The following is a 14,661-nucleotide window of genomic DNA, read 5'->3' as shown; positions in this document are numbered from 1 at the left end:
AAAATCTTGAAAAATAAATTCATGTTCCAACCAATTTTGTTCACTTCTCTACTGATAAAACAAAGAAGCTCATTACTTACTGGGTGATTTAGTGCTACTGTAATTGTTAAAGAAGCATGGCTTATGAACATTTACACCTTGTTTGTCCACCTGATGAGACTGAGTAGCTTCCTTTAGCTGGGAGAGAATCTGCCTTCCGCTGCGCTGACAAGAAGCATTAACTTCAAATATCTGCAAGAATGTTATAAATTAAGATTTGTTAGAATCACTTTGCAGGTTCCACATTTGTTATGTAAGTAGCTACCCAATACAGTGGTACCTCTAGATGCGAACGGGATCTGTTCTGGAGCCCTGTTCGGATCTAGAAGCAAACGTAACCAGTGACGGCATGTCTGCGTGCGCGTTGCTTTTCGCCGCTTCTGCACATGCACACGAAGTCATTTTGAGCGTTTGCGCATGCGCAAGCGGCAAAACCCGGAAGTAACACGCTCCGTTACTTTCGGGTTGCCGCGGAGCGCAACTCGAACGCGCTCATCCCGAAGCACATTCAACCCGAGGTATGACTGTACAAACCTTGAAGCCAAGCTCCTGTGCGCAGGCATAAACCGCTGCTGTCTTCCCGATGCCTGGGGGACCGATAAGCAGCATTGTATTGCATAGAACACTCTCTTCCTCGCTGTCCGACTTCTCATCTTTAAAATCCACATTGTCAAAGGATTCTAGTAAGGTATATCAGAGTAAACACACATTTGGCTGTGTTATTTTATATATTTTTTCTGCCTCCCTTTCTAAGAAAAAAAAGCAAACTCAAACCAACTTCCATTTTTTAAAAAAACAACAACCAATAACCCTAGATGAAACAAAATTTAAAACAATCTTACATATTCTAAAGCTTATATCCCACTCATAAGCCCTCATTCGGTTTGTGAAATAAATCATTTTTATTAATATAAAACTCATTATTTTGCAGATTGAAGAAAGATTCTGAAGTACCATCTTGGCTGCCACCTTTTGCTTCTTTTTGAGTTCTGTCTTCTTCACAGTCAGCTCTTTTTTTCCATTCACATAGCCACCTAAAAATAAAGACATAGGACTATTTTGGTGTCTTTGTGCACATTTGTACAATTTACTGGGACGCATTAGACTGGTTCTCATATCATGCTAAGCTATGGCTTAGCATGAGCAGGACTGGCAGCTGTTATTTTTGCTTTCCCTTAAAGACACAAGAGATAATTTCGTATCGGATGAAGTACTGCATCAGAGAATCTGTATTATTAAGTTATATATGTGGTATTATTAATTGTCTTCTTCACCAGTTTCTGCTCTCCAAAATGTTCCCGTTGGCGAAGGCTGACTTTCTGTATTATGTAGTGACCCGCCCTGCAATCTTTAGTTGAAGGGTGGGATAAAAATACTGAAAAATAAATAAGTTGGACAGAGTGGGTTATAAACCACAATTTTTGGTCTGGATGGCAGGACAAGCTGAGAAACTGGGGAGTGGGAGAAGCCGCTGAAGTCGTGCGTGCATAGTATGCAAATTAAGCCACTTTCTAAATGTGCGGTGTGTTCTAACATGACACTGAAAGGGTGGTAGTAGGGAAAAGGAACAGCACATAACAAAAGACTGTTTTCACCAGGGGGTGAGGTTCTTATGTGAAACCCTCAGTGCTTTTAAAACTGAAAGGTGTTTATAAAAGTCGTTTAGGAACTTCATGAAGCTGCCAACATGGACCCAACAGAATCCCAGCTATTGAGCTGATATACGCTTAACACTGTCAGTTTTCCTAACCAGTTAAGAGACTGGCTCAAGCCACATACTCTGGTACCCTCCTATGTCAACACGGTGCAGTTACACCTAGTTAACCAGAATGACCTTTAACTAGCTATGATGGGATAGTGAGCTGCTTGTGCGTAAAAGCTTGATCCCTCTGGGGTTTGGCTGGTCATCCAAACCGAGGCACTAACGGAGCCCCCAAAGCATGACTCCGTCAGTCGCTGGTAGAATCTGACAGTGGGCGTCTACGGAATTTACGCCAACATAAAAGCTGTTTGACGGACATGCGCCTTCGTGACTCTCTGCGTGACAGTTTCCGGCGAAGGGTGGGAGTTCCTAATGGGGGTTTTGTTACCTCTTCGCTATTCTCACTAGAAGTATCCCAGAGCCTCCCCTCCGCTGTGACTCCTGCACTCCCCCTGCTGGTTCCTTCCTCTGCTGCAGATTCTCTCCTATTCTCCTGGAGCCTGTCCACCACCTGTCCCTCCGATGGCAGTTCCCTGACACTAGCAAAACATATCACAAAAATCTGGAGGGAAACCCAGTTGCTGCAATAAGTACTTAAAAAAAAAATACAAGAAATTCAACAGTTTCTAACCTGTGTAGTTTCTGAACTGCAGCAGCGTTTCCTACAAGTTCATTGGAGTGCTGTGGCTGGTATTTTTCTGTCCAGAGCACATCTTCATTTGCAAAATCTGCAGATGATGAATATGAACACAGAAATTACCTATTTTAATAATTACCCCAAGCAGAAACAACTAAGACTTATTATTTAATTTTCTGAAGATGTTTTTAGCCCAAATGTCTGGCCTACAGAATGGAAACAGTGAGATAAATTGTGATCAATATTTATAGGTCAAAGCTGCAGCGGTTTAAGGGGGGACCCTCCCTGTAGCTTCACCCTACAACATTATATAGAATGTTTTACATTTCAGTCTCAGATGCATTACTTGAAAGGGAGTTCTACTATTTTCAACAGAAGTAACTGTCAAATTGACAGCACAGGATACTGGAATATTAATCGGTATTACTGATTATCAGATCCTTTGACAAACATAAACGCAAAGACAAATGCTCAAGCTACTAACCCTGAAGGCTTCAGAATAAGTGGATTTGAAAATAACTGGATTGAAAGTTACAGCTTTATGTTTGCAAGAAACTAAAGGCAAATGGTTAAGACACTCTTGAATATATAATTTGCATTTTTAAATCAGCAATCTAACTTACAATAAAATAGTACCATAAGTCAGTAGAATAGACTCAAAGATCCCAATGGTGAAGCAAAAAGCAAGTGTGCATTATAGATTCCCCTTCCTGTATGCTGCTCCCAGTGCCCCGCTCCCAACAATTGCTTCCAGAGACCATAAAAAGCATTTTTTTCACTCATAGAGAAGGCAGCTGGTAAAGTCATGGTGCTTATTTTTTAAAGTACATTAATTCCTTTTAGGTCTACTGGGCTGTGCTCCAATAAGGTTCTCTGTGAATCAATAGACTGTAACTTCACAAATATCCATATAACAATTGTCATAAAAAAAACAGGGTATGAGGTTCTGAAGAACCTGTTAAATATATTATTTCATTACGTAAGAGGACTGCGCTGATAAGGTGGACTTTGAAATGTCACTGTTCTGTTAACAGCAGTCAGAATGTCAATCCCAACTTATTGGAAAAATATAGTTTCCCCCTGCCCTTATCAGAGCGGTTATTCAGGATTCAGGATTTAGCTGCAATATATAAACTCACTTATTATGTCAGGAGCAAGACAAAGCGAATTATATGCAAACAGGTTTATTGAAATATGGTGCTTTTGCAATAAATATTTATAATATAAATATATTTTTAAAGACACCGTTGGTGCTATGGTCTAATCCACTGAGCCTCTTGGGCTTGCTGATCGAAAGGTCGGCAGTTCAAATCGACGCTCCCATTGCTCCGTCCCAACTCCTGCCAACCTAGCAGTTTGAAAGCACACCAGTGCAAGTAGATAAACAGGTACCACTGTCGTGGGAAGGTAAACAGCGTTTCCGTGTGCTCTGGCTTCCGTCACAGTGTCCCGTTCCACCAGAAGCAGTTTAGTCATGCTGGCCCCATGACCCGGAAAGCTTTCTGTGGACAAATGCTGGCTCCCTCGGCCTAAAGCGAGATGAGCACCACACCCCTTAGTCACTTTTGACTGGATTTAACCATCCAGGGGTCCTTTACCTTTTTAAAGAATTTTTCATCTTGAGCACAACATGTATTAATTTGAGGACGTTTCAGAGTAGCCATTTTAGAATGGATTCACTTCCACATCTAGTTAAATAAGAACTATGTTCTTAATCACAACAGCCATGCTTAATATGTTCTAAAATATTATGGATAAAGTGTAAGTTACCAGAAGCAAAACTACTTTCTGATCCAAGTTCAGAGTCTTTTGTCTCATCTAAATTTATTACGGGGATTATGTTTTCCAAGCCAGTCTGTTTTTCACATGGAACCTGGTCTGGAAATTTAATCTCTGCTTTTCCAATTTGTTTCCTTCTTTTGGATTTGTGATCTTCAGCTTTTCGTTTTCTTTTGGTTGCTTTTCGATTGTCAGAGTCTGCATTTGTCCCAGGGCTAACAGCTTCACATTGCTTTGCTAGACAAAGAAAAACAAAACATGCGACATGTCATACCAGTGAACAATTCCTAGCACCTCTTACTCTTGCCACCACCAACTAATCTAGACAAATAGGCTTTAGTCACGTTGGCTAATATGCAAACTACTGTGTTCCACAAGAGTGTGGGGTTTTTCCAGCTCCCCCCTGCAACCCCATGTTCTAAGACATGGCCCCACTACCTGAAGATCTCTGTGGAGCAGCAACGCCCATGAGGAAGTGGGGGGGTGCTGTCACTACCACTACTTTTTTTTATAATAATTTTTATTAAGGTTTTTACATTACAAAAAATAAAAAAACAGAAAAAACAGAAAAAAGAAAAAATATCCAACAAAAATTGTTAAAAACAATTAATCTTTTCATCTCCTTATTTTTCATTTACTTGTTTCTCGGACCTCCTCGAACCTCCCTTTTTTGTATTCCAAATCAAATTATTAATTCAACAATTTCTTTCCCTCCACTTGCTTAAAGAAAGACTCTGCTTGCATGCATGCACAGACTTCAGCAAAGATCTTTTAAGTCGCCTAGGCTGAAATCCTGTGTATACTTTCCTGTGAGTAAGTTCCATTGAACAAACAGGCTTTATTTCTGAGCAAAAATGCTTCAATATATCCAGGCCTCCAATTGGTCTGCCACCTCTAGGGGAAGGGACTGCAGTGGTAATAACAATTAACAGCAAACATGCTTAGGATTGTGCTGCTAGAAATTTACTTGCTGCCCATGCCTGAATTTTACATGTCAGTTACATATACTTGCTAACCTTGTTTAGGAGTTTGGTAAGCGGCTTGCTTTTTCAACAGCAAATGAAAAAACCGTTTCACAGGAAACTGGGCATTGGAAGACTGAATCTCCTCCAACAAACAATTCCTTTGTGTTTCAGAAAAAGCTGGTCGCCATCCAGAAGACTATAAAATAAAAAAAAACCAACACAATATATTTATACCCAATTAATATTTTTGAAGATAGAAAACAGAGTTTAGTAGTACACTAACAGACACAGGGAAGCACGTGCTCTATGGATTTAAAAAACATTAAGCTGCTACATGTCAGTTTAATAAAAACAAAATGATAAGCTTTCATAACAACAGATGAACTGAAAGCCATCATGGCAATAAAGATTTGTAAATACTAACCACAACAATTGGAGAATCAGTACTGTCAGGCTGTGTTTTTAACACAGAAAATTCACCAAGTGGAAAAGTGAGTTTTGCAATATCAGTTACTTCAGAATTCACCTCTCTCAGATTAGTTAGAAGAGGTGATGAGGGTGGTGTCAACCTCCACATCAAACATCCTATGGAAGAATAAAGACTCAATTAGCAAGCGGGGTTTTAGAAATAGGTAACAAGGAATAAATTATAGAAAAATATTCACCCATTGGTAAAACTCTTTGTTGATAGTAGCCAGGCTCCTTGCAAAGAGCATTACAGACAGTGCAGCACAAAAAGGATGAATTCAGGCTCAAATGAATTCAGACACTTGAACTAAAAGAACTTGACAGGTAGTCCCTTTAACTAAAACCAGTGATCCACTTACCCTGGCATGCACTGTCAGCACTTTGCAGTCCCATATGTGCTGTTAAAAAACCAATATCTGCTTCTTAAAATGGGTGCATCTTTATATCTAGGTTGCTCTAACGCAAGCTGTCCTTAACATTTTATATCTTATGGCTCTTCTACACAGCTACTCTCCTTCTAATATGATACATCTCTAGGGAAGCACAAAAAATTATCTGATCGTATGCTATTTCTCCCAACTATTAAAAAGAACATTTAACAGCATTAATGTCTATAGTTGGGGCAGAGGAGAGCAGAGGAAGGACTAAATTAGTGCTTGTCTTTGTCACTGCCTTCTTCCTTATGAAAGAGGCAGTCACCATTCCCACTGCTCTTTTCATCTTCAAGTTCCTGCAAAGTAAGAGGCAATCATCTTCTAAGCTAGGAGTGTGAACAGTGTCTAGGCTGAGAACCACATTATAACAGGATAAGCTGTCAGAACCTGCACCCAGTGGTAGATGCACACACAGTCACATAACACAGAGAAAGCTATTCCTCATGGGGACAGAGGCATAACTTAGTAAGTCAAGTTCCATCTCTCCTTTTCTCCACATTTCGTAAAACTTGGGTTTTTTAAAAAAAGCTGTCCAACATCCTTTACCTGCCCTGACCGCTCAAAAATGTAAACATGACTCAATCCCTGTAAAATAACACAAATGTCAATTCACAGTTGAGCTACAAACCCTGCCCTGCCCTATAGCTATTTAGAGTCCCTAACTTCAAAAACTGCATCTCCCCAAAACGCATGCATGCAATAGCAAAGTGTGTGGATGTTTTTTTCTCATATTTGAAAGAAAGACAATCTACCACTCTTGCTGAAGCATTTCCCCCTCTTGATTTGATCTTCTTGTAGCAGATACGGTATACTGGTCGAAGAAGAATCTGTAATTGCACACTCTGCTCAATATCAAAGCCTTTTCCCTTATCAGCTGGTTCCTACTGAACAGCTGATGGACAGTGGAGGGTCCAGGGGCCCCAAGCCTGGGTAGTCACTTCTGGCCTAAGCCCAAACAGAATATAGTTTTATGAAACTCATCTAAATTTATGCCACCCAAACATTTGTTAGTCTCTTGTAGTAACAAAAAGTCAATAAACGTTATTTTAAGGCAAAAGCTCCAATAATGTACAGTCATTGCAAGAACTTCAGGAGGTCAATACTCACCACAGTCCTTCTGCTGAACATGGACCACTGTTCGAAAAGAGGAATTAACTGAAGAATATGCTTCCAATGCTGCTGCTTTCTTTGCAATCTGCCTTTTTAAAGACTCTGGCAAACCACTCATTAAAAATTCACGTTTCGCTTTGAACTGCTTGCCATCTTGAGAATTTTCAGAATCTTGATCACTAGGTGTAAGTGACAACGAAAAGCAGATAAGCTTCAGTATTTAATATTATTTTGCATTCCTTGCAGCAAAGGCTTTGGAACTGTTCAAGAGAACCCGAAGATTCCTGAGCACTTACCACAATCTACAATGATAAGATCAGTAATGGGAGGAAAGCTTCTCCGAAACACTAGGTAAAGGTAAAAGGACCCCAGACCATTAGGTCCAGTCGTGGCCAACTCTGGGGTTGCGGCACTCATCTCGCTTTAGTGGCCGGCTTCCAGGTCATGTGGCCAGCATGACTAAGCCGCTTCTGGCGAACCAGAGCAGTGCACGGAAACGCCGTTTACCTTCCCGCTGGAGTGGTACCTATTGATCTACTTGCACTTTGATGTGCTTTCGAACTGCTAGGTTGGCAGGATTGTAGGCAAACACTACTTGCCTACAATTACTGACTGTTCTCTGGAGCCTGCAGCTCTGAGAAGAAGCGTCAAAAGTCTCCTGCCACCCACTTTATGCTGCATCCTTGCTTGTTGCATTGCACCAGACAACCCTTTCACCAAGTTTCCACTTGTGTACTAATAATGCTAACACACTTCTCCTCCAAGGGGCTCAGGTATGAAAACAGTGAAACACACCGCCACATTTCACCCTCTGTAAGATTAAGCTGGGCTGAGAGAAAGGGGACGTCCAGGGTCACCCAGTATGCTTCATGGATGAGCAGGGGTTGGAAACTGGGTCTCTCCAGTTCTAGGGGAACAGTCCATTCATTCCATTATGTTGCTCATGGTTCTATAAAAATGGGTGTGGATTTATGCAGTTCCATCTCATTCATTAACACACACACACACACACACACACACACACACACACACACAGCTCATTTCTAGTCATAAAAAGTATCAGAGCAGATTACAACAATCGTACATAAAACCATAACATAAATGACATATTAAAAAGTTGAAATCAGCTATTATGGAAATATGGAATTCTTAATTGCCTGCATAAGCCCGATGAAATAGAAATGTTTTTAGTAGGTATTTAAAACTTGAAACAGAAGGTGCCTATTGGCAGTGTGTTTCATTATACTGGGCCAATGACACTTAAAGGCTCAGTTTCTTGAGGTCAAATGAGCCTCACCAGCTTGGGGAATGAGCAGTGATGCTCCTACAGATGATCACAGTGATGGTGCTTGGATAGAAGGGTTTGGCCAGTCCCTGAGGTACTCTGGACCTAAGTTGTTCAGGGCTTTGTAAATTACTACAAGGATATATGTGACAAACTAACCTGCTTTCATCCAAAACATAAATTGCTGCATCTGTAGTCTTCTGGACCTTTTTCCTAATTGCTGAAGACACTTTCTCTTTGCCTTTAAAAGTAAAATATTGCCAGATTAGCAAGGCACTAATACAGCCCTAACTCTGTGCTGCAATGTGAAGTTATGGAAGGAACAGATATACATCACATTAACCACAATAATAATTCACTGGACACTATATCTCAGATTCTTAAATTATTACAAAAATGCTTTTAAAAGTATACTGTTTAATTTCCATGAAGATATATTAACTATGTATATTTTAGCTGAATTCCATGGTTCTATGTTACAGTCATAGGACAGATATTCTCTAGGTTTGTGAAAATCTTAATAATTTGTCACCACAAAACAGTATTCAGCTACCTGAATAAGCATATATTTAAGAAAAAGCAAACAATTTCATTTTCAGATTTATAGTATAAGGAAGTATGTTACAAATTTTAGGAAAAAATATTAGGAATGTGGAGTTCAGAACAGTGCACAAAACTCCTGTGAACTTAGTTGTTTAGTATCTGCTCATAAACGTGTTTTAGCTGTATTTTAAGGTCTGACAATCTGCATAAGCATTTCTCTCATTATGCATGTAAAATTGATACTAAACCCCCCAACAGGAGAATACAACCAACAGGGTTATTTATATCTGTAACACACAAAATCCAGATAGTATTACCTCAATGGGGCACATAACATGCACCTCCCCACCCACTGAGGCTATATTCATTGGGCAAATAGTGCAGCTTGAGAGGGCTAAACTTTGCCCCTAGCATCATGGTCCCAATCTAAATAACTCCCATGGCTGCTTTTCAAAAACATATAAAGAGATGGGAGATCACAGATCTCCAACATTTCAATATATTTTGGCTCTTTGAGAGTTGCTTAATACTGTACTCATCTCATGTTGAGTGAAGGACACTGTGTGGTGACATGGACAAGGAACCTTCTTTGTGGTGGCACCCTGACTGTAGAACGCCCTTCCTATTAACTTAGGCTTGGTGCTGATATTACTTACCCTTTGACACCACTTGAAGACGTACCTCTTTCCCCAGGCTTTTATAGCAGCCCACATAGTGCCTAACACAATGCAGTGAGTTGAAAATTGAAGAAGTGTCCACCTGCTTTTGCTACAATGACTTTAAAATGCTATTATTTAAATTGTGAATTGTTTTATCATTGTAACCTATCTCAGTTTTATGAAAAACTGAAGTATGGGCTAGAAATTGGAAAGTTAGTAAGTAACATTTGGTACCATTTGATTTCATAGCTGTCTTCACATTTCCAGTCTTCTTCCCCAATACATCATTCAAGTTTCGAAGTTTCTTTGGTTTGTTCACATTTTCTGAAACAGGACTTGAATCCAGAAAAATCACTGAATCCTGAACACAAACAGGATAAATATTACAGATCTCAGGGCGGTTCACAGAATAAAATCAAAATATAAAACCACAAAATACATAATCAAAATCAAAACAACCCAACCCACCCACCCCAAGTAATTTTATTGTGCTTATGGAGCCCTGCATGAAAAAGCTCTTGCCACTGTTAGATAACTCACACATCCCCAGTGCATAGTCCCTGACAAGGAGGAGAATGCAAAAATACATGCTTCTATAGAGCTCTGTGCATACGCTACAGTTTGCCAGACATTTATTTCATTTTATTTAAAATATCAGAAAATTCTAGGGTAGTGCACAACATTTTAAAAATATATATATAAATGAATGCAAACCAAAAGACATGATACTAAGTAACAATATAAGCTCTAGCAACTTGCATTTGGTTCCAATATTTCTATGGTACTGGCTGCTACTATATTTCAAATGAACAGTTGTATTTCATACAAACGTCTGTCAGTATTACATCAAATAAAAATGACCCTCTCTATCTACTCAGTGTAGTATGCAAAAACTAATGCACAGCTGGATGTGGAACTTGAGCTCAATTCAAGTTCAGCATTAAATTCACTTGGTAACAGTGAACAAGCCACTTTCCCTTTCTCATCTTCCCTTGTGTAGAACACAACTAGTGAGAGATCAAGAAAGTACACTGCATAGGTACAGTTAACAAAAAGTTCATTTTTTATAGAAACCATGTTATTCGTTCACTGAAAATGTTAGAAGAAACTATACACTTTCTGCTTACTTTTCATAACCTAAGGAAATGTTATATTATTATAGCAAATACTCAAGAACACTATCACCTAAAATGTGATCATCAGCATTTATTGGAGTATGGCTGAAAAGTGAGAGCAAACAATTTTCAGTTATTCATAAAATTAATCTAAGAGACTGTCAGCGTTTACACCAGAGGTCGGCAAATTAAGGCCCGTGGAGTGGATGCGGCCCACCGGGCTCATTAATCTGGCCCGTGAACCTTGCAGACCCTGCTGCCCACTCAGTCAGTCCCCGTGCTAAACAGGCGCGGCGTGAAGGCCTCACCGCGTGGAGACTGACTTCCACAATGCAGCACGGCTTCTGATTGGCTGCAGGAAGCTCCTGCAGACAATCAGAAACCACGGACGCCTCTGGGCGCCACCCCTTCCTTTCCACTGAGGCGGCCGAGAGGGAGGAAGCGGCCAAGCAGGAAGGAAGTGGCAGTGGCGCAGAGGCTGCCTCCACCGCCCAGGCGGGGGGGGGGGCTTTTTGGAGGGGGTGGGTCTGGCCCCCCACAAGGTCTAAGAGACAGTGGACCGGCCCCCTTCTGAAAAAGTTTGTTGACCCCTGGTTTACACTCATCTACTTTATCACTAGAACAGATACTTTAAAAATTTGTTTTCAGACAAATTCATATTGTAAACTACAAGTTTACAATATCACCACAAGTCATTTCAAACCCCTTATACTACAGAATAGAGAACAGGTCAAAGACAAACTGTTGCTTAAAGCAAGTGAACTCTAACAACAATGCTGATTCCATATATATGGTAAGCTAGAGTTTATGGACTTACTTCTGTGTTCTGTGACTTTTTCTTTTCAGTCAAGGCCTGTTGTCTAGAAGAGCGTCGCAGAGGCACGGGTAATGTCTCTTCAGTAATCTTCGTTGCTCTGTTATGCTGTAAAGCCTTTGCTTTTTCAACCAATTTCTTTGCTTTGGATATACTGTTCATCTACAGTAAAATTAAAAGGAATCATTAATGGGCCAAGGGCCAATGCACACTGTGGCTTGGATCTAAAGATGCAAAGGTGGAAATGTTCTTCACCAATTCCTCCTACTCATTAAAGCACCCCCACAAAAAAACCCCTGCTCCTGAGGGCTGGGGGACTCTCCAAAATAGCATGGCAAATGACATGGGGCTGCAGCAGGTAGGGGGAAACCCGGGAAAATCATACACCATGCCTTGTATGAACAGAAATCCTTTCTGCTCACCAAGGCACTGTTCAATCTAATGTGCTATATTTAAATCTATTAATCCAGGTAAATATTTAAAAGCTGTGCATGTTGTAATTTTTTTAAATAATTCCATAATTATATTAAACTGTTCTTCAATGAACAAAGAAATATTGTATATGCCAGTATATTAAAGTGTATACCAGATATATATTAAGGGCCTTTTCATACAATAATTTCCCTCAGAAACCTAGACATGCACAAAGATCAAAAGAGGTTCCAGATTTGTCCTCCTCACACTCAACATTCATTTGTGTAAACATAAAGCCAGAACAGGAAATCCTAGGTGATATGCAATGTAAGTCATAGACACACCCACTGAAATCAATGTGCTTGAAGTCCATTAATTTCAACAGGTCTATAACGCCATCTTTATTTCAAATTGATTTTCAAATTTAGATTGCAAGTAATGAAGATGGTAATTACTGGTTTCAGTATTACACTCTAAATACAGTGAGGAGGTTGGAAGAACACCTAGAGGTAGTACAATGCTTACTTACATTCTACTTTTGAGGGGGAAGAATAATATCATTCAAAGTATTCTGTGCATAATTTAAGGGCGTGCAACAACTTTTTACACTAGTATATTTCATTCTATTGGGCCTTCATATTCAAATTACAGTGGAATTTATTCAAAACAATACCTTCACACTCTGTTGCGTAAATCTTTCAGATGTACTAATTCGAGTGAATTTCATCCTGTATGGGGGGGAAAAAATCCCACTTGTTATATATTTATTAAAAACCACTCCTTAATACTGTTTTGGGATAAACAGCAAAGTGCTAAAGCTGCATATGTTCAGAGCTACCGTCTCTAGATAGAGTTTAGGTACTTAAACAAAAATTACTTACACTCTAAAAATATGTTTACCTTATTGGGCTCGTTGAATCAAAGGGTTCAGTAATCACCACAGCCTTATACAAGGCACTTTTATTAAAGGATTTTTTTGTTTGGGGAGTAGAAGCCTGTACAGTAATAGGATCTGATGCATTGTCATCAATAGTCTCTGAAAACCTTGCTTTTTCTGGTGTAATATTTATGGAACTTTGGCTTTTCTTTTGCCGTGGACTTCTTCTCAATCCATTCTTTTTGGGGGACAATTTGCTTTCTGCTTCAGTTGAAGTGGTTTCCCCAGCAGCATGGTCCAGGCTTTTGTTTGTATTTAAATCTTTCTCCTCTCCTCTTAGTGTCATCTTTTTCCTGCTGAGCTTGCTGTTTCTTACTCTGGTACGATCTTTTTTAACTGTATTACAATGGGAATCACTACCAACAAAATCAGATGATAATTCATTTCCTAGTTTTTTATTAGAAACATCCTCAGATTCTTCCACTTCCAGTTTGTGTTTTGAAGATTTTTCTACTTCCTTCTGTTTACTGGGTCCTTTTTTAGATCCATTTTTTACCATATCAGATGCTGGTTGTCTAAAAGCTTTCATAAACTGGTATCTTTCTTCTGCAGTGCATTTTGACTTCATGCTCTCGGAACCTGCAGCTTCTAATACTGCCAGTTCTAACTCTTCTTCTGCTATCACCACATTTGATTTTCGCTTCTGTGTAATTTGCTCAGCATACATCTCTTCTGAGGCTGGTGGACTGCTTTGTCTTCTAGCTGCTTTGGTTTTTTGCTTTAAAAAGATAGAGGCTATTTTCCTAGAAGAGGGAGATTTTGGAGGCACAGAATGAATTTGTGCAAGGACAGTTACTTTCTTAAGTGGGAGCTGCTGAGCAACTTGGCAGCTCACCGTTTCACAGGATGCAGTGGGACTATCTGCTGTTTCTGCTTCAGGAATTTGATGGCTTTTATTTTCACCTTGGCTTTTTAGAAAGTCTTCAAATGATACAGTAACTGTGCAATCATTTAAAAGTGGTGTCTCATGTGCATTAGTCTCAGGATACATAATATTTTCTATGCTTTCATTTTCTGGTTTACTCATAGATATACCTTGTTTATTATCAACTTCTCTACTATTATCTTTTTGTTGTGTTTCAGTAGAAAAATGTTTAGGCAAGTACACCTTATTTTTGTGTTTCCGTTTCTTTAATCTTTTTATGTTACTCTTTATTCCTTCTTCATGTTTCCCGTCAACAGTACTGAGACGGTGTTTACTACAATCATTTAACATTTCTTCCAGGTTTGTAGGGCCAACCAATGCGGGAACACTGTGACTATTGAAACTACTTTTAGAGTCTTCTTCTCTCGGACTGAGAACTTCTCTACTATCATCACTATTAATTTCTATCACAGGGTCATGCCCAATTTTTTTAATATCTTTTAATTTATTATTTAAATTACATCTGTTTCCTTTCCTCTTGAGCCTTGATAAAGCCTTTGAAGAATTTTCCAAGGATGATCTATCTGTTTTACTTTTCATCTCTGTTACAGGTGCAGCAATATTCTCATGTGTGGGGGACGTTCTTTTAAAATAATGCATTATATTGTTGGACTTCGGTGGTGACAACACTTTATCAACATTTTTTCCTAATGGTGAAAAATATTTTGTAATTGCTTTTATAGAAGGATCATCTTCTTTCCGTTTCTTACATGGCTATAAAGGAAAAGCAGAGTGGTTTTGTATAAATGAACAGCTTTAGCTAGCATTAAAATTGCTCGTGTTTATTTCTTATTTGTTATTCAGAATGCAAATTGTCTAAAAAGCTTGTCATGCT

The 14,661-nt window shown here is 39.3% G+C and overlaps 1 protein-coding gene across 2 annotated transcripts in view; it reads right to left on the bottom strand.

Moving 5' to 3' along the window:
* ATAD5 (ATPase family AAA domain containing 5) overlaps nt 1-14,661 on the bottom strand; it is a 29,354-nt gene that overhangs the window by 11,855 nt on the left and 2,838 nt on the right. For both annotated transcript variants that reach the window (XR_014561324.1, XM_083727364.1), the window contains exons 2-14: nt 12,865-14,540; nt 12,638-12,692; nt 11,554-11,712; nt 9,856-9,982; nt 8,579-8,660; nt 7,132-7,313; nt 5,547-5,707; nt 5,174-5,318; nt 4,149-4,394; nt 2,373-2,469; nt 994-1,073; nt 574-719; nt 81-231 (exon numbers count right to left, since the gene is read on the bottom strand). Coding sequence is in view for 1 of the 2 variants with exons in the window: in XM_083727364.1 (XP_083583490.1) it covers nt 81-231; nt 574-719; nt 994-1,073; nt 2,373-2,469; nt 4,149-4,394; nt 5,174-5,318; nt 5,547-5,707; nt 7,132-7,313; nt 8,579-8,660; nt 9,856-9,982; nt 11,554-11,712; nt 12,638-12,692; nt 12,865-14,540 (3,307 nt within the window). In the remaining variant the exon portion in view is untranslated. The remainder of the gene's footprint in view (nt 1-80; nt 232-573; nt 720-993; nt 1,074-2,372; nt 2,470-4,148; nt 4,395-5,173; nt 5,319-5,546; nt 5,708-7,131; nt 7,314-8,578; nt 8,661-9,855; nt 9,983-11,553; nt 11,713-12,637; nt 12,693-12,864; nt 14,541-14,661) is intronic.

This window comes from Podarcis gaigeae (assembly GCF_964106915.1).
Source record: "Podarcis gaigeae genome assembly, chromosome: 2".
NCBI classification, from domain to species: Eukaryota; Metazoa; Chordata; class Lepidosauria; order Squamata; family Lacertidae; genus Podarcis; species Podarcis gaigeae.
The sequence above is the reverse complement of the archived record's forward strand: the minus strand, read 5'-3'. Positions and strand labels throughout refer to the sequence as shown.